Source organism: Acomys minous (assembly GCF_964271855.1).
Source record: "Acomys minous genome assembly, chromosome: 4".
Classification (NCBI taxonomy): domain Eukaryota; kingdom Metazoa; phylum Chordata; class Mammalia; order Rodentia; family Muridae; genus Acomys; species Acomys minous.
In genome coordinates this window covers 125,999,739-126,018,497 of record NC_140486.1, presented here as the reverse complement: position 1 = coordinate 126,018,497, position 18,759 = coordinate 125,999,739, and the positions used below count along the sequence as shown (strand labels likewise).

Below are 18,759 nucleotides of genomic sequence, written 5' to 3'. Positions count from 1 at the left end.
TCCTCCAGCGTGCTCAAGTCAGAAAAAAATAAAAACAAACACAAAAAACAACAGTTAGGTACAGCTGCCGAGTACTCCGAGAAAATGAAAGAAAACAAGCGAACAAACAAACTAGCTGTTAGGGATTAAAAATAAATAGAGAGACATATAACAGAACTGACCTGAAGAGATTTATTTGGGGGAAGGGGAAAGGAGAGGAGTTGAGACAGAAAGGGGGTACCCTTGGAGAAAGTGCAAGAGTAAGGGAGACAAAGTAAGAGACAGGGAAGGTGGCAGGTCGGTCCCTTTTATATCCTGGGCCCCTGGCACACACCTGGTGTGGCAGGCTGTGATGATGTCAGAAGTTGCTAAGCAACCTAGTGGAGAGGCCACTTATTTGTCAACATTCCTCCCTTTTCCTATAGAGAAAGTACAAGAATAAGAGAGGCAAAGTAAGAGAGTGACCAGTGGCGGGTTTCTCCTTTTTATATCCTGGGCCCCTGGCACACACCTGGTGGCAGGCTGTGATGATGTCAGAAGTTGCTAAGCAACCTAGAGGCAGGTATGCTAACACTGGTCAGTTAAAATAGTGCTAAAAGGAAAGCAGGCAGATGTGTCCTGACGATTAGAATAATTGGACTGTCCATTTAGCAGCAGTACACAGGAGGAGAAGGAATTAATTAGGAAAGATGAAGGGCAGAAAAGAAAAAGGATAAAACCTAGCAAAGTATAAATTTATTCTGGGTGTTATAGGAGCCAGCAAAACCCAGCAAAAATAATGAAAAGTTTTATGCAGTCTAATTTTTAAAGTGAAGAAAAAAAATCAGGTAAATCATTTTGAAAACAAAACAACTACAAATGGTAAAAAAAAAAAAAAAGCCATCAAACTTAAGCAATTTCAATAAATTTTCTGTTACTTTTTAGAAAATATGTATCAGAGTAAGATGCAAACAATCAAATATCTCCTTAAATCTTAGTTCTTAGCACTTATGAGTTAGTGATAAAGCAAATACCAGTTCTACTTTACAGGAATGCAAAGTTTTAAAGGTACCAAAGGGAGGTAGATCTATGGACTCCGAAGCTGTTTTGTGTTCTCTCTCCTTCTCTCTCTCCCTCTCTATGTTTGCACACATCTCTGCTCTCTGTCTCTGTTCTCTTCCCTCGCTCTCCCGTGTGTGAGAGAGAGGGAGAGAGAACATCACTTTAATCTAAAGCAGTGTTAATACTTCAGCTTAGGAAGTCAAGATACAGTATATATCCCTTTGGAATTGCAGAGTCTCTTGTGTTAACTGGATGCTGTCAACCCTGGTTGCTATGGCAGCCAGCACTTGTCTGTGGAGGAAGAGCAGCTTCTCCTACGGCCATGGCAGTTCGTTCCTCAGTTTATTCTCAAAGCCTGTACCTCTCTCCTAGCTAACTATGAAAGACTATTACCAGTGGGGGAAAAAATAACCTCTAGTGAATACGACAGTCATCAATTATCTTTAAATGTTCATGTCAATCTATTAAAATATAAAGATATTTTTGATGAGGTAGGAAAAAAATTAAAATTAATTCTAAAACCCTAAACAGTTACTCATTAAAAGGCTTTTCAATGCAGAAAGCTGAGATTTATACTGTCAGTTACTGAAACATTACAAAATTCCAGTAATTTTAAATAATAAACACAATCAAAATCCATGAAACAAATGCAAAAGTGCAAGTCGGTGAATTTTAGTACACTAAAGATGACGCTTCCATCAGTAGAAAAGGATGGACACAGGAAAACACAGAGATGCAGCCCTGTGCAAAGGGCTCAGCAAGTGCAGGCCGGGCCAGGGCGGACCACAGCGACCCTCAGGGAACCAGTGTCCTGGACCACAAAGCTACTTCACACAACAGTGGAGAGGATTATCCACTATGACTGTGACGGGCAGTGCTCAGAACAGTGACTCCTGGGTCAGGAGCAGCCTGGGGACAATACACGAACACCCCTTGACAATGCCAATCTCGTCAGGGCAAACACACTCAGCTGAGAGAAGCCTCCCCGAATACCAACTTTTCAGTCATTAAGTGGGGATTTTAAAAACTCAGGATGAAAAAAAAAAGTTAAGAGGATAAAAAAAAAATGAACTGTTTGCCTTAACTGCACATTGAGAAAGACCTAACTCTGGCAACGAAAAGCTACATCAAAAGAAAAAGGATTAACAATTTGACTACATAAAAAAATTGGTCTGTATATCATAGACTAAGAAGAAAATAAAATCTTCAGGAGACAATACATCCCTACAAATTAGTAAAAAAAAAAACAAAAAAAAAAAAAACAGAAAGAACGAGTCATGCCACAAGATAAAACCAAAACCCAACTACCTTTGTTTATATAAGAAAATACTCAAAATTATTGGCAAAAAAATAAAAATTAGTTTTCAGTCATGTTGGCCATGGTTTTCAAAAATTCCATGGCTGGAAAGAAGCAGGGACACTGGACATTTATATTTAGAAAAGCAGGCGATGCCCCTTCTGAAAAACCCTTAAAATAACTCCTCTGACCCAGGGAGCCCATTTCTAGGACAGAGGAAGAGCAGGAGGATCTCAACGAGAAGGCTTCGCTTCCCTCTCCAGGGAGGAATGAAAAACCAATGCAATGCGTGATGTGAGGAATCCACATCTGTTACGATCTTTAATGTTACTAAATTAAAAAAAAAAGTTTTGAAACAAACCTTTTAACAGCTTCCTTCTTCGGAATATCTATAATATCCCACCATTTTGCAAGGTAAGAGATCTCAGACCACATAAACTTCCTGCTTGCGTCTTCTTTCAGCTTTAGGACCATGTTATTAAAAATATACTGGGTCTTGTCTCTAAAGTAGTCATTGAAAGTCTTCAACCAACCTAAATCAAGACACAAATACACCACAAAGTCCGAATGATACGGCTGCTTCCAACTTAGTCACATTCCAACGAATTACTACTGGATACCCTTAGCTCTTTCATTCAAATAAAAAGCACATTTAAAAAGCTTTCAGTTGTGTTCAATTAATGAAATTCTCTTATTCAGTTGACAGGGAAGTAAAAATCTACTGTCACTGAAATGATGAACTACTCACACATCACACAAAAATTCAGACAGAAATGAAAACAATTAACTAAGGCTAAAAAACAACTGGTCATTTATATTTAACAGTAAATTCAATTACTTATCTCTATGTAAGGATTTTTTGATATTTAAATAGTACTAACAAGTACTATTCTTATAGCTTGGGATTAAAGTTGTACCCTCTAGCCATACACCTGAAATCAAATCCCCACCCATCCAATCAGTTAACACAACGACAAAGCTCGCAGCAAAGCAAGGGTGGTTGCGGGCGCTGCAGTGAGCACTGAGCACAGCATCCTGCCAAAGACAGGCGTTTGCTCCCAGAGGCCACCATGCAGTCTCTATGAGCACCAAGGAACACTAACCAAATGACAAATGTGAACGCACTAATGTTGCCCACCCCCAAATCATTTACCCTACTATTTCACAAGGACCTTGGAAATTACCCACCCCTGAATCATTAACATTTGGGGGTGCACAAAAAACGCTCTTAACAGGACTCACTAGTCCAAGCGCAGGCCTACCAGATAGATGACTAGACCAGCAAAGGCTACAATGCACACAGCCACCAGCTGCACAGACTGGTGACAGACAAAGTGGGCCTCATAGGGCATGATTTGTTCTCACGTCTTAAAGGGAGAAGAGTTGCTACTTCCAGACTGAGCTGCTGTTCAACTGCTACCAAAACTCACATATTCAAGAGACCTGAAGGAGAGCATGTCCAAACAGCACTTGTTTGCCTATGGTAACTAGCTGTATTTGCTAGTGACAAAGAAGAAAAAAAAAAAAGAAAAGAAAAGGAAAGGAAAGCCTTGCTACGAAAGTGCAGGCGCATTGGGAAAGCGTACTGCACTGTGACACTAGGAGCCCAAACAGGAATTCAATGTCAATTTTTCTTTGTAAGATATTCTCAATCTAGTGCACATTTGAGCCAGCTTGTCACCAAAGGATGCTTTCTGGATGGTTTGGTTTTTCCCAAGATCTCTCGTGCAGGCGTGGTGTGCGAAGAATCCCACCTTGTTTCCCTAGGGCCCTACCTCCGAGCCCGGCATCAGGCATGGCCAGGACCTATGTCTAGATTCCCAGAGAGGAGCGAAGAAAGTGCTATCGTCCCCGAAAATGGGGGTGCCCATCCCAACGGTCTTGAGCTTGAAGATGTGAGCAAGAGGAGGTAACAGGGAACCTGAAAAACAACGGAATGGCTGGTGCTCTACTTACAGTAACAACCCTGGCACTGGCCTTTCCCTTCTGGACGCTCCAGTAGGGAAAGGCAGACTTTTTAAAGGCATTTCTGTGTCAGGCGTTGAAACCCTGGCTCCTCCTGCCTCAGAGTGTGACTGTTTAAAATAAGGTCTTAAAAGAGCGAACTGGGGTAAAAGAGGCAATAAAGGGGGAATCTTAATCTTATGCAATATTAGGATCCATTCACGATACAGGAACACATAGGATACATGCACAACCCTGCCAGGGCAGATGAGATTAAAGGTCATTAAAAGCCAAAAGCCAAGGGGAGAGAGAAAAACAAAACAAAACAAAGCAAAACAACAAAACAAAACAAAATCACCCACGCTGACTCCTTGACTTGCAAGGCGTAGACTGAGAAAATAACCTTGAGCCTGAGCTGAAGCTCTCAGTCTATGGCGCTTTGTTCGAGAGGCTGGAGACTACTGCGGCCTGAGAACCAATTAAGGTTACTACTTTTCAAAAACTAAAGATTACAACATTGATTCAGCAGTCGTGACATGTTCGACTTCATAGTATCTACCTTCACAGTGCAAGATTAAGCTGAATTCGGAGATGTAGAAGCAGTTATGTATTATGATCTCAGATGTGTGGAGCAAGGACTACAGGTACTTACTCCCTGAAGGGCTCAATTAGAATTATCATCTTTAAATTATCACATATAGCTCTTGCCAGCATTTTAGCAAAGGTCAGTGCTAACTCCTAATTACTTGCCTACGGACAAAATTAAGGAACTCTGGGCAGCGTAAAGCCTCCAAAATAAAAACAAGAACCTCCCATAATCTAGCATAAAAGGCAAAGGTAGAAGGACTATTTTTCATCAATCAAAGACCTTTGTAGAATAATAACTGTGTATTTCCCACAGATGAAACTGCATGCTCAGAGATCGCTGCATTTCGAGCCAGTTTATTATCACAAGAGTTTCCACGGAGGAATTACAGTGAATGCGTCATCCATCCCGCCTTCAACACTTCATCTGCCCTTCAACAATCAGGCAGAAAATATGTCAAAGATGTTTATGTGAGGCAAAACACAAGCTCAGAGATGTCAACGAAGAAGCCTTCCGTGAAACTCGTCTATACTTGATACTAATATTCCTTCAATATAGCACAATCAATGAATAAAGAACTAAAAGGTCCTTGCAGCTTTCAATATTGAGTAATATAACAGTAAATTAGCTTTTATTGCTCTTATACAATAGACTAATCAAGTATTCCCTTTTACCCTGAATTAGTTCTTTCTTCCTCTAAATTACTGTAAAAAAAATTGCATATTAACGTGAGACCAATCAGAAAGATAATACTTTATGCAAAGCTGCATGAAAGGAATTTTTGTGATATAAAATTATATTCCTACCTCCAGTTTTAATAATCTGAAGGCACTGAGTTGCAAGTTGATTTACTTAAATGGTCACTTCACAGCTCTTCTCCCTCCCTTGAATACACTCAGAAATTGAGCCGTGACTAGAACTACATTAAGAACACCTTTCTTTTACCCCCTTTTTGCTCTAACAATGCAATCACCCATACAAGAACTAACAGCTATTTTAAGTAGGTTAGGAAGCTAAAATGAGTGAATAATTACAAGTTCTATGACGAACGTATGAATCCCAATTCAATGTCACTGTTTTTTCAGTTCTAAAATTAAAAAAAAAAAATCTAATGACATGGAAAACCTAGTTATTCATTTCCTATGTGCATTTAAGCAACCTAGTATTTATTCACTGGCAGATCGTGCTTTGTATTTTTGTATTTTGAATTCTGGATCAGAGCTGGAAGTCTGGAAATCGGATCGTCTTAAGAGACACTTCCTTTCCTACACAGTTCCACCCCCAGAACCTGGGCAAAGGCCTGTGGCCAGAGAACAGGCCTCCAGAACCATTTCCTCACTGTCCCCTGACCACATCCGTTTCTACAAAAAGTACCCAGGGCAAAGAACTTGCCCATTCAGGGTGCGCTCTGCCCATAAATCCCCACAGCCTAGGAATCAGAGTCCAACAGCCCAACCTGACTTTAACAACCTGCTGGGTCCCTCCTTCTCAGTCCCTTCCTCACCAGGGCACTCTGCCCTGCAGTAGGACCTGCCGACTGAAAGTCCCCAAGAGGCTCCCACTCAACAGTGTGTAAAGAACGCCTCTTCCCAAATATGCCGTGCCATTTCTGTGGGAGACTGGGCCGGAGAATCCTAAGCCCACGTTCGCTCTGTGGCATCACTGGGCTACCTCTGGCTGCAGGTGAGAGAAAGGCCCTCCTTGCCTCATTTCCTCCTCTCATCTCTTCACAATCAGCTTCTTTGATTTATGACTCTTAAATATCTAGAAACAAAGACTGTGGACCTTTGTGTATTTGGGCCCTAGCTGGTAAAAAAAAAAAAAAATCTAGAAGCAGGGCTGGGTATACACCACAGCTAAAACTTCAAAACACCCGGCTCTCATGAATCTAAGGGTTGGATGAGTTATGTGCACGACAGATGAATGAAATGTAAAGCCAAAAGACCGAAACTGAAACGCATGGATTACATATGAAAATGTATTCCACCATAGTAAGGTACAGCTTACTACAGGCAACGTTCTGCTACCCTAGTGCTCAGTGCCCAGGATCTCTAAGCTGCTCCACTATCTATATTTTCAAAGTCTCTAGCAGGCCAGGCAAAGTGGGCTTTAATCTCAGCACTCAGGAGGCAGAGGCAGGAGATGCTCTGTGAGTTTGAGGCTAGCCTGGTCTAGAGTGAGTTCCGGGACAGCCAGGGCTACAAGAGAGAGACCCTGTCTCTGGGGGGGGGGGGGGAGGGGGTAAAAAGTCTGTAACCGGTAACTTTTAGGAATTCATGAAAAGATTTTGAGCTGAAAGTAATGATATTCGCATAAATGGGAAACATAAAACCTGCGGCTTAAACTTGCCATGGTTCCCACTGCACTGTTACAGAGTCGTCATTTTGAAAATAAGTACAAAAAAGGCTCACAGTCTACCAGGAAGCTTCTCTACCTTACTAATAAAGCTCTCCCTATCAACAGATGCTCAGCAGTCTGCTCCCAGCACTTGCTAATCCTCCAGTATCAAAGGACAGCATCCCACCTGGTACCCAAGGGACGGCATATCATCTCAATTGTTATTACCATTATTTGATTATGCTGCTGATTAATTTTAATTCCTATGTTTCCATTGTAAGTTAGGCTCCTCTGTCCCCCTAATAAACTAGAAGAGCTTTAATTAACATTGCAGTTTACTCATCCAAACGCGTATCGAGTATCGCATGAAGGCTAAGTAATAGGGCAAAGCTAAATGAAAACAGATCCTATAGAGAATACCAGAAGAAAATGCTGTGGGAACAGAGAAATAGCAGAGTAGCAGGATAAGGGAGGAATCTTAGAACACGCATCATTGGACAGAGGCGGAGAAACAGTAAGCCACAGGCTGGGCAGGGCACAGCCGCCACGTAGGTACAGTTGCACAGCAGCATACATGACTAGAATATGGTAAGCAGTACTAAAAATCTCCTACACATTGTCTAGAACACAGGAGGGAGGAAGCTAAGGCTTCCTAGCATGGCGGGACGTGTCTACACTGAGAGCGGTAGGCTCAGACTACAAGGTAAGGCTGGGCCAGAAGAACGGGGAGAAAGACGCTCTAGTTCTGGCTAAAATGGTCACAAACTGGAGTGGAAATGGGCGGAAGGGAGTAAGAGCACAGCGAAGCAAAGAGACCTCTGTGGCTGACTAAAAGCTTTCAGGATAGGAAGAGTGCAAAAAAGCGAGGCCGAGGCTCCGCGAAGGACTCTGCAAACCTACAAACCCGCTGACTCCTCTAAACCTCTAAAGGCTTTGAACTCGGGTTTCCAAAAGCAGATAACCTTTCGTTCTAGGCGGCTCTGAGTCATCTAAGAGCCTTCTGAACATATCAGCTTCGCTCCCGTACCAGCGGGATATGGCACCTTTTAATGCGTCGGAGAAGCCCGCACTGGAAATTTCACCCCCACACTGATCTGCATCATCCCTTACAATAGCTGAGGGGGGGGGGGCTCCCCCTGTGGCTGTGCAATGCCCAGCTGGGCTCCCAAGAGGCAGAAAAAGACCTGCATACCTTGATATCTGATATTAAAAACTATGACATCAGGCTCCCAATTAAGTTAGACATCTCTGTTAAACTTATTCCTCTTCTCTGCTAAGGGGACTCTATGAACATCTACCACCACCACCCCACAGGGAAGTCCTCCTCACACAGAGTAGGTGCTTAAAACTATGAGAGGAGGGGCTTTATAGTAAATCCATTGATGGGTTACTCCTATGGTACATCACCGGGTTATTGAGACTTAGGGTCACCTAAGCTGTGCAAAGTATCACTGTTTCCAGAAGTCACTTTAAGAGCTGGAAAACATTGCTTCTAAACCACTTTGAATCATAAAAGAAAATGCAGCAACAAGGAGGGCCACCCGCCACTCATGTATTTAAAGACACAGACATCCATTTCAAGCTGAATAAATCAGAAAGGGAAGAAACAGAAAATAGCATGGTGATATGTGCACATCTGCATGACATTTAAAAAGTTATTTTGTGTTTAGTAATACTAGCATGGATGATGTTAGCTATGACAGCACTAAACTTCCCCATAGGTGCTTTACCTGTGGCTTCAGGAGCAGTGTTGTATTAAAGAACAAATCTCAAGGTGTGGTTCAGAAGCCAGGGCAGTGTGCCAAGTCCACTCTGCCACGCACAGATCTTTTATCTTCTCTCCTGCCTTTTTGCCTATGAAGCCAGGGTAATGCTATAGAGTTGCCATAGCGCAGCTGAGAGGAGCAATGGTTGGAGTAAACGTAAAATGCCCAGGATGGTGGGACAGGCCTGGACCACAAGCCTAAGTGTCAGCACTGCCTTTCATCACTAGGGCCCACGTGAGCTCGCACACATCCAGCTGAGGAAAACAGATGGTGGCTGAAAGGAGAGGAGTCAGAAGATGTACGATGGTCACTCTCATCTCTCAAGAGCACCTGGCACGCGTGTTCCTCAGGAGTGACAGCCATGGACAGCCCAAACCACCCAGCCTTTCCTCCTCTAAAAAAGGAGCCTCAGTCTGTGCAGTTTTGGATATCTCTCAAAAACAGAATCCCACAAAGCTCTGCATTAGGTAGTTCTCAAATGCTATCCTTCAGCTAAAATTCAAGACACCAAGTTAAATCTGAATTTCAAATAAACACCCTTTCAAACAAACAAACAAAAACCTATCTATTGTTTATTAGAAATTCAGGTTTAACTGGGTGTCACAAATTTTTATTTACTAGCTGTATTAACAATCCAGATAAACATGCTAAGGTGGTGAGTGTCTGTAAAATAAGACACAGAGCATATTGGATTAAATAATTTTAAGAAACAGGACGGCTGACAGGAAGAGCATGGATCTCAGAGGCAGACAAGCCCGAGCTTTGATGCCCCAGTCTCAGAGAGATTATCATTGACTGGCCTCCCACAAATCATGGCACCATCGACGGTGGCTTCATTTGCCACTTCCCCCTTCGTTGGTGCAGGATAGACCAAGCACCCTGCCTCTCAATACTTCTTCATGCTAATGGGCTGAGGGAAGTGACGCTTCCCATGGTGGCTGTCAAAGCCAAAGAACACCATCTACCCTGCACTGCCTCACAGAGTCCGGCTTCCTCCCCACACTGACACGGAAGTCCCTGTGCCAGGCACTCACTGGGGCCCTTCCACGCTTTGATCTACACAGACACTCACCAACAACAGCTGGCCAAACACTTAAACTCCAACAGCGTAACATCTGACCAAAACTGTTTCAAAACTCACACTGTGATTTCACGTTTTAATTCTTTTTGAACTTCAGACAACAGATGTATAAACAAATCTGTTTCTAATTATTATGTAACACTAAATACAAAAATATTTTTTCTTTGTTTTAAAAATGGGCAAAAATCCCATCACTTATTAAGTCATTTTTTTCCTAAAGAGCTATAAATAAATGCACAAAAGAAAATTATTTTCCGGTATGAGTTGAGGGACTAGTTCTCCCTGCTGTTTTAGAGCCATACCACAAGGGACGTTCATTTTACCAACTGCCTCACTGACAAGATGCTGCCCAACCTTCCATTGAGGACACTTTATCTTTTCTCTACACACTGCGATGCCTTTGAAGGAAAATTAACTAAATATTTCGGCAGTTTAACTAGTGCGGAGTGAAGAATTAAGATTATAGATACAAAGGTGCTGTAATTGTGCTCTGATCAGCTCATTAAGCCTAACATGAACACGTATCAATCAACTCATAGTTAATTTCATGGTCTATGATTCAAAACTTTTCAAACCCATAGCAGTACAAAGGTATCGGCATTTACCTAACAATTCCTTCCCTATTTTGTTTTGATTAGTGTAAACCATTTGAGTATTGCACTGCATGTCCTTGTGGCCTGGAAGAAGCCTAATTAGGAAATTTATTAAGATACTGGTTTTTTTTTTCTTTTCAAATTTACGTTGTCTTACCTACTAATACTAACTCAACCCAAAAAGGAAACAATCTACGTGAGTGTGTGTGTGTGTGTGTGTGTGTGTGTGTGTGTGTATCCATGCATATATAAACATCATAAATTCTTTGTTAGGGCACAAACACAGGACTTGTTTAGAAATCTATTTCAAATATTTCTATTCCCAACAGACAAAAATCCACAGATGAAACAAACTACTGAGCCAAAGCTTGTTTTAAATTGTTGCTGCAGAAAATGCAAACAACTCTCTATAAATCTCATTTAGAAAGTAAATTGCCTAATTGCACATTCATTTGGGAGTATTCTACAAAGATTTCCCATTACAGTCATATTTTGACTTAGAATACACACCACATACTTTTCTGCTTTCTCCCTATTAAGACAGTGATTTTTCATGATCTGAATGTTTCCATTTCTCACATGATAATGTGGGTTATCAATATTCTATTTTTGTTAGGGAATAGTGAAAATTACTCAAAATGTCAGTGGGTCCTTCTCTGTGCCATTTCGCTTCGTGGCAGAAACTGCTTTAGGTTTAAGGGGCCGGTTCCTGACCACTATTTTTAACTCAAGTGGAGAAGAGCCTAAGGGTAAGGGTCATTAACATCTTCTACTAAGACAAAAGATCCCACTGTGGTTGCTAGGCTACCAACAGACAGATTCATTTATTGCAGTCAGAAACAGTTATTAAGGATGTCCTCTCACAAAACAATATACTACAGGAGGAACCCTAGGATGAACAAACAGGGATGTAAGGAATGCCTGCCCTCAACGAGTGCAATGCTGCTGCCACGCTAAAAAGTGCCAAGTACCCGTGAAATAAAGTGCTTATTAAAAGAACAGCAATAAGGAGGCACCAGAAAAGATGGCAGTGAACACAACAGGCCGAGTGCCTGACCCTGACCTAGAGGGTGCATTGCTATTGCAGTAACCTGAGAGCAAGAGGGAACGATGGGGTGCCAGGCACCAGCCACTACTCCAAATGTTCCCCAAAGGGCAGTCTGTGTGACCAAGTTCCAGCGAGCTTCAACTCAGTGAGCAGGCATCCATGCATACACACACACACACACACACACACACACACACACACACACACACGTGTGGGTGTGAGTGTGGTGCAAACCTGTGGTAAAGGAGTATGTGGGCAAGTCAGAGAAGGCCTTCTGCCTTTACAAGTTACCACACGTTAAGCATTGGGCTCTGAATAAACAGCATTGGAGAGCAGACACGTTCTTTGCTACTCAGGTTTCCGCTGCAGAGAAACCCAGGTGAACGTTACACGAGGGATTCCGGTCCGCTCACTGGTGCTGTCACCTTGACAAGATGATAACACCTTTGCAGTGCCTGGTACCACCGACCTTTTCCTGCGCATTAGATGTTTGCAAAACATCCAGTACCCTGCCTCAGGAGCCACGTCTTTCAATAAATATCCCAGCCGAGTGCTTAAGTTAGGGAAGAGAGAGAAACAGAGCTGCTGGAAGCTGAGCATGGAGGAAGGGGAAAGAAGGCACGGGGAAAAAAAGGCTTCGGAAGAACCCAAGCGAGAAAAGCAATGGGCTGTGTTCAGACCTAAAGTTGGGAGTTGCACTTAGACCACAAAGAGCTGTCACAGAAAAGAGCATTGCCAAGTAAACTAGGGGAGAACGTATGTCGATGAGTCACACACACAAGTGTGAGCCAAGAGAGAGCTCCTGGAGAGCAACAGGTGAACTGGAAAGAGCTAGGCACTTGAAAAAAAGGAAGACACAAACTTGGTGATGTCCCTCAAGAAAAGTGTTTAGAAATGCGTCCTCCTCAAGGAATGCTGTACTAGGGGCCACAGAGATGGCTCAGGGGTTGGTTGCACTGACTGCTCTTCCAGAGGACCCGGGTTCAATTCCCAGCACCCATATAAGCAGCGCACAACTGTCTGTGACTCCAGCTCCAAGGCATATAAAGTTAAATAAATTATTAAAATAAAGAAAAGAAAGAAATACTATACTAAATTCACTGGGCCTACTAAATACGCTCTGTGCTGCGAACTCATACCTGTAAGTATGCATGTCCAATCACGTGTTCCACTAAAATTATAGCAATTTCCCCTTACCTTGTGGGGGGGGGGCGGGGGAAGGAAATCACTGGTCTCACACAAATGAAAGCCTTTGTGTGAAATAACAGTAATTACAAAGATAGCAGCTATCTGCGCCATGCACGATTCCTTCCCATTTCATCCCGGAAAGACAGTGTCATCCTAATTCTGCTGGATAGAAGCCTTAGCCACCGAGGGATTAAACAGCTTACCTAAAGCCCTCTCACTCTGCTGGCCCAGGCTAGGACTCGTGCCCCTGCCTGACAGACAGAACAAGCCCCAAGGATCCCAAACCACTGAGTACTGCGCCTCTGTCTTCTTAAAGTCTCATAGTTTCCCAGTGAGCACTCCACCTTCTGAAGCGGAGTTTACAGGGATGAAATGATTCTCTCATGATGTAGTTTTCAATTTTTGCACCTCTGCTGAGGTCAGAGGACGGTGAGGTATCTCCTGAAACTGGAATTATGGGTTGTTTTTGGTTGTCTATTTGTTTTTGTTTTTAACCACCCTGTGGGTTTTGGAAATTGAACATGGGTCCTCTTTAAGAGTGATAAATGTGGTGGGTGCAGTAGTGGCACATGCCTGTAATCCTCACATTAGGGAAGCAGAGGCAGACTGATCGCCGTGAGTTCGAGGCCAGCGTGGTCTACAAAGTGAGTTCAAGGACAGCCACAGCTACACAGAGAACCCCTGTCTCAAAAAACCAAGTGTGGTGGCCCACACCTTTAATCCCAGCACTCAGGAGGCAGATGCAGACAGATCACTGTGAGTTCGAGGCCAACCTGGTCTACAAAGCGAGTCTGGGACAGCCAAGGGCTACACAGAGAAACTCTGTCTCGAAAAACCCAAACCAAACCCAAAACAAAACAAAAAACCCAAAAGCAAAATAAAAGTGTGTAAATGTTCTTAACTTATCACTATCTCTCCAAAACCAAGTAAAACAAGCTATCAGTACCCTGAAATGGATGTCCTCAGATTCCTTCTGATGTTTATCGCTTCCTGCTCTTCAAGTCCTACCCTGTAATGGCTCATGAACAGGTAAAATGAGGGCAGGACATAAGAAGAACACAGCAGGTGAAGTCAGAACGCTGTGAGCCCTCCCAGGCTCTCACTACGGGAGGCGGGTGCTGGACAAGCTGGCTGAAGCTATTCGGAATTACAGCTTTTTTACCTGGGTCGTTGTGGGAGTGCGGCACCACAAAGACCTGAAGGGGCTCCTTGTCCCACTCATCAGCTTCGTACTTAATGTCAAACCCCTGCTTCCACACTCCGCCATCCGGATTATCAAAAGGGATCAGATTGTAAACATCCAACATCTAAAAATAGGAAAGAAGAAAAGTCAAACTTTAACCACTGTTAATTTATACTAAATTCTAGTCAAATAGTCCTCAAAAATATTCTTTGCTTTTTTTAATCAATATATAATGAAAAAAAACTATTTCTGTACAAATCAATTGAAACTTTTTAGGCCAAAGGTGTTTGATCGTCAGTCAAAGGCTTGGATGGCTAGTCCCGCTACATAACTATGCTGATAAAGGAGCCCTCCCCATGTGATTAGGATAAATACAGTTTTATCCACTTGTTAGAATCCCTCCTCTTGTTTTTACTGCCAGCGTGATTTAATAGGAAAACAGAGACACACTAAGGCATCCAAAATGGCGGTGCTCAGAAAATAGACAGACACACAGGAATGGAGAATTGTACCATAATAAAGAAAAATAGTTGTGAGGACAAACAAACTACGGCAAAGGAAGGGGCTGGAAACCAGAGCTTAAAAACTGACAGAAGAAGATCAAAGCTGAAAGCAAACAAAATGGCCTCTGATGACCAGTGACTACCCATTACCTGCACATCCGGGTGCTGACTTCCGCTCTGTGAGGCAAACAGACAGTCTTTGGGGTCAGCCTGAAGGGCTAACTGTGAAGAAAGGAGATGTGCAGAGCCTTGGCTGGCGTTGCCTGGAGAACCTTTAGGGCCGTCCTCCACAGACTCGCTTAGGTTGATGACAGAATCTCTGATATTTGAGATGATCTCATTGTTTTCGGCTAGCAAGCGCTCCAAGTGGTCTATCTTTTCTTGCAATATTGAAAGCTGACCCTGGAATTAAAAAAAAGAAGAAGAAGAAGGCAGCTATATGAACCGTGACTGCGTAGCTCTGCCAAGGCACACAGAGGACAGCCACCTGCCCTGCCCTTTCCATTTCTGTATGACACATAATGTAGGGTCAACTGTGACTGAGATACTGTCTTGCAGCATAAAAACCTTTCTGTAGCCACCCTCTTTGTATAATCTTATTTTTAAAGTCTACGAGAATGACCAGGATATTTAGAGGTTGTTTCCTACCCCGTCCCCAAATCTAGTCCTAACTGATCCTTGGGTCTCTAGAATCATAAACACAGATGCATGTTATATTCAAGAATGAGATTTTAGATTTGAGGAAAATAGACCGGAGTTAATTTTCAGGGTCAACAACCACAGAAACTGAATGAGAATATTCACCTCAGCCTGTTAACAAATACTGGACAATCCAAAGAAAAATCAACTAACTGCTGTAGACACAGGCCCATCCTAATAAGTTGTCCAGAGCGCTTGTATTTTTTTCAATTGTCCCCACATTATGAGGCTTGCCATCCAAACAACCTTGCTTTACAGAATACTGCAGCTAACGGCATAAAAAGCCATCGCTGACCTGTTCACGTCTGTATGCTCAGTTCCAAGTACAGGAAAGGCATACATGCATTTGTCATGTTTCCAAACAACAGTTCTGAACTGAAAGCCCAGAGCTGGGCATAATGCCACACAGTGGGCACACAAAAATACTTAAGATATATACTGGTGTCTTTGAATATACGAGATGACATTACAAGCAAAACACACACACACACCCGGGAGGGACAGTCATCTCAAAGGCTGCTGCAGACATGAAAAGTGCTGCTCTCAAGTGACATAAGTGGCTGTCTACACATCAAAACTGTACGCCTTGAAGGCAACTGTGGCTCTCGAGTAGAGTCACCACAAGAGAGAACTCATTCCTGGGCACACATGGTAAAGCGCAAGGCTTCAGCATGGACCCCTCGCAGCAGGAGAAGCCCACTTCCTCTAGGGACAATCTAGAAAGAGAACACGCACCAACTCATGTCTGGACACAGTAGAGCAAAGGAAACCTGGAGTATCAGCACAAGTCTGACTCGCAGCTCACTCAAAGAAGCTGGAAGAATCGTGTGGGCTCCGGGTCAACAAAGCCCTTCAGTGATAAGCTAGCCAGGAGCCTCCAGCCTGCAGCCCAGGGGAACTATTCATGTGGCCCAAAACAAAAGCTTGTTTATTTAAACTTACTTAAAACATGATGAAATTTCCTGTGTGACTTTTTTTCCCCCCGTAACTAGAGCGTGTAGTTCTAGAGTATGGAGCTGGTAGATTGCAATCGTGTGGCCTTGCCAATACAATGCAAAAAGGCTAGACACTGATAAAGGTCACATCCACGTTGGTTATGAGCCAGCAGATCTTTGCTACTTAAAGACCAAAAGCTGCCTCCTGTTGTAGCCCCAAGTCCAACCCAAAAGAGTAAAAATGCTGAAGAGTCAAGCACTCGGCACCTGTCTGTACTTCCTGACACTGTACGGAACAAACGGAGAGCTGCCTTCACACGTCATTGCAGCAGACAGAAGCTTCCTGCCACGGCTGACTCACCCGGCCTGAGAAGTTCCAGGACTGAAAACAAAAACCCCTCCAATGGGGGCCTCCTCACCGCAGAGGCCACGGCCAAGCGAGTCCCCACGCCGTGCAGAGTTAGAACTTCAGAGCTGTGTAACGCGCCTCCCGAAGACGAAGCTTTAGCGTACTCTCTGAGCTTTTAGAGATACTGTGTGTGGATTCCCAGATCTTAATCCATCCTTCTAGAGCTATCTGCGCTTGGGGGCAGGGCGGGTCACCTTAGACCCACATCTGCAGCCAAGCTGCCTACTACTGTAGTTCAACATGGACAGTGAAGGAAAAAAAAAAAAAGGACTCCAGGGAAAGTTTCTGCTGTGCAGGCTGCTCCCAAACCCTGCGTGTCAGAGTTACTCAATATAAACATGAGCAGGGATGGCTCATGAGGAAGGAGCCAACAGACATTAAAGACGACTTTCACTTTCATTGTAGTTCTAAAGATACAATTAACGGCCAGTACCCAGGATTCCATACTGAGTTAAGTACATGTAGAAACGTGTGGCCTGGAGCTATGTCAGCATTAATGGGCTAATGAAAGCCATTTTTAAATTATATATTACGCGCTGGTAGACGGTCTCCTTCCATACGGCCAAAATCCTGAACAGATGCCTCGTAAGCAAACCCCATACATGTGCTGGAGAGGAGGGCATGACCTTAAGGGACGTATTCACAGCGCACATGAAAGAAACAGAAAGGGTAGATAACGTTTCAATTATGCTGACAGGTCAAAGAATGCTGATAGCAATATTGAAAAAGACAATTTTCTGCAGGGCAAGAAAATCACTTGTGAGGAAAGCACGCTATCCTTTGATTTGCTAATCAGTTCTATAGGGAGGCATCTTCAGGGTTACACTACTGAGGAGCGGAGAAGAAGGTCATATTTGATTCTCCCCCCCTCCCCCGCTAGTGGTGAAAGAGAAATGCCAAGAAAAGAAGTCGCACATATCAAAGACAGTGACAGTGGGCAGAGCTAATTTAGAGTCTACAACAAGGTAGACCAGGATCGGTGCCCACTCGAGCCTAGGAGCAAAATCAATGACTGCATCACAGTTACCTCTGACCACATTACACAACGATCTGGCCTGGGCAGGACACAGCTGCCTGTGACTAGAGCCACTGTGAGCACTCAAGCACGGCCACGTGCGCATCCTCTTCCTTCAAGGTCCACCTGAAAGGTGGCTGTCTTCTCCCTCAACCACCTCAGAGGCGTCACACTCAGAGGCCAAGGCCCTTCTCCATCCAACGGCTCCCAGGCTCCCTTCTTAATAAAAGCCCCTAGGTGCTGCTGCACCAAAGCAACTCATCCCCAGTAGCGTTGCGATTCTACGCTGAGCAACGTGAAGCAGGCAGTCTCTCACAGGACTGTGGTTTAATCTAGCCTAATTTTTTTACTTTTAAATTAATGCATTAGTATATACGTGGGTTTTCTGACTGAGTGCAAAGCTCTGCATGGCATGTGTGTAGAGCCCAGGGAGGACAGATGAGGGCAGCAGATCCCCCGGAACCGGAGGTACAAACACCTGAGTGACCATGTGGGTTCCAGGAAAGGAACCTAGGTCCCCTGGAAGACCAGTCAGTGCTCTTAACAGATGAGCCATCTCTCCAGCCCCACCATCTACATTTTAAAAAGTCAGTCTCTCCCCTATGCCTCCCTTAGCTACAAGAGATGGGCGATTGGGATGCCATGTAACTGAACAAAGGGATCCCCAAAAGAGATAAAAATAGCCCTCTGTACTTCTTAGCTTGATTAGCTTCTGCCAACCAGCGCTGGCTCCTCGCAATTCTGCTAAAGGAAAAAAAATCCAAGCATGTCATCCAGAGTAGCATCACAGGCATTTTAGAGAACTTTGGGCCAGTGGACTAAGCGGTAAGAATGTGTTCTCATGTGGACCATCTGTCACCAAAGGCCCTGTTTGAGGTAAAAATGCAGCCTAAACGAACTCTTGCTTTGCTTTTTATACAACAGGTTCTTCCAGCCTTTTATCTCCAGAAATCTATGCAATAGATTGCGAGCTCTGCCTGACAACGACGCCAAGAGCTTCCCAGAGCCTGGGCCTGTGTGCTTGGAGCAAGCCAGACAATGCTTTGTGGCTCTGTCATCTGCAGACTGTGAGGATTAGCAAGGCCTGTACTCATCCTTCGTCCTGTCTTACGACCCCCAGCTCACTCACAGACCCACTGCATTCAGTTTCTGTCT

At 43.7% G+C, this 18,759-nt stretch overlaps 1 protein-coding gene across 1 annotated transcript in view; it reads right to left on the bottom strand.

Moving 5' to 3' along the window:
* Positions 1–18,759, bottom strand: part of MAN2A1 (mannosidase alpha class 2A member 1) — a 168,163-nt gene that overhangs the window by 132,089 nt on the left and 17,315 nt on the right. The window contains exons 2-4 of the mRNA XM_084778114.1: positions 14,697–14,948; positions 14,023–14,167; positions 2,679–2,850 (exon numbers count right to left, since the gene is read on the bottom strand). Coding sequence (XP_084634240.1) covers positions 2,679–2,850; positions 14,023–14,167; positions 14,697–14,948 — 569 coding nt within the window. The remainder of the gene's footprint in view (positions 1–2,678; positions 2,851–14,022; positions 14,168–14,696; positions 14,949–18,759) is intronic.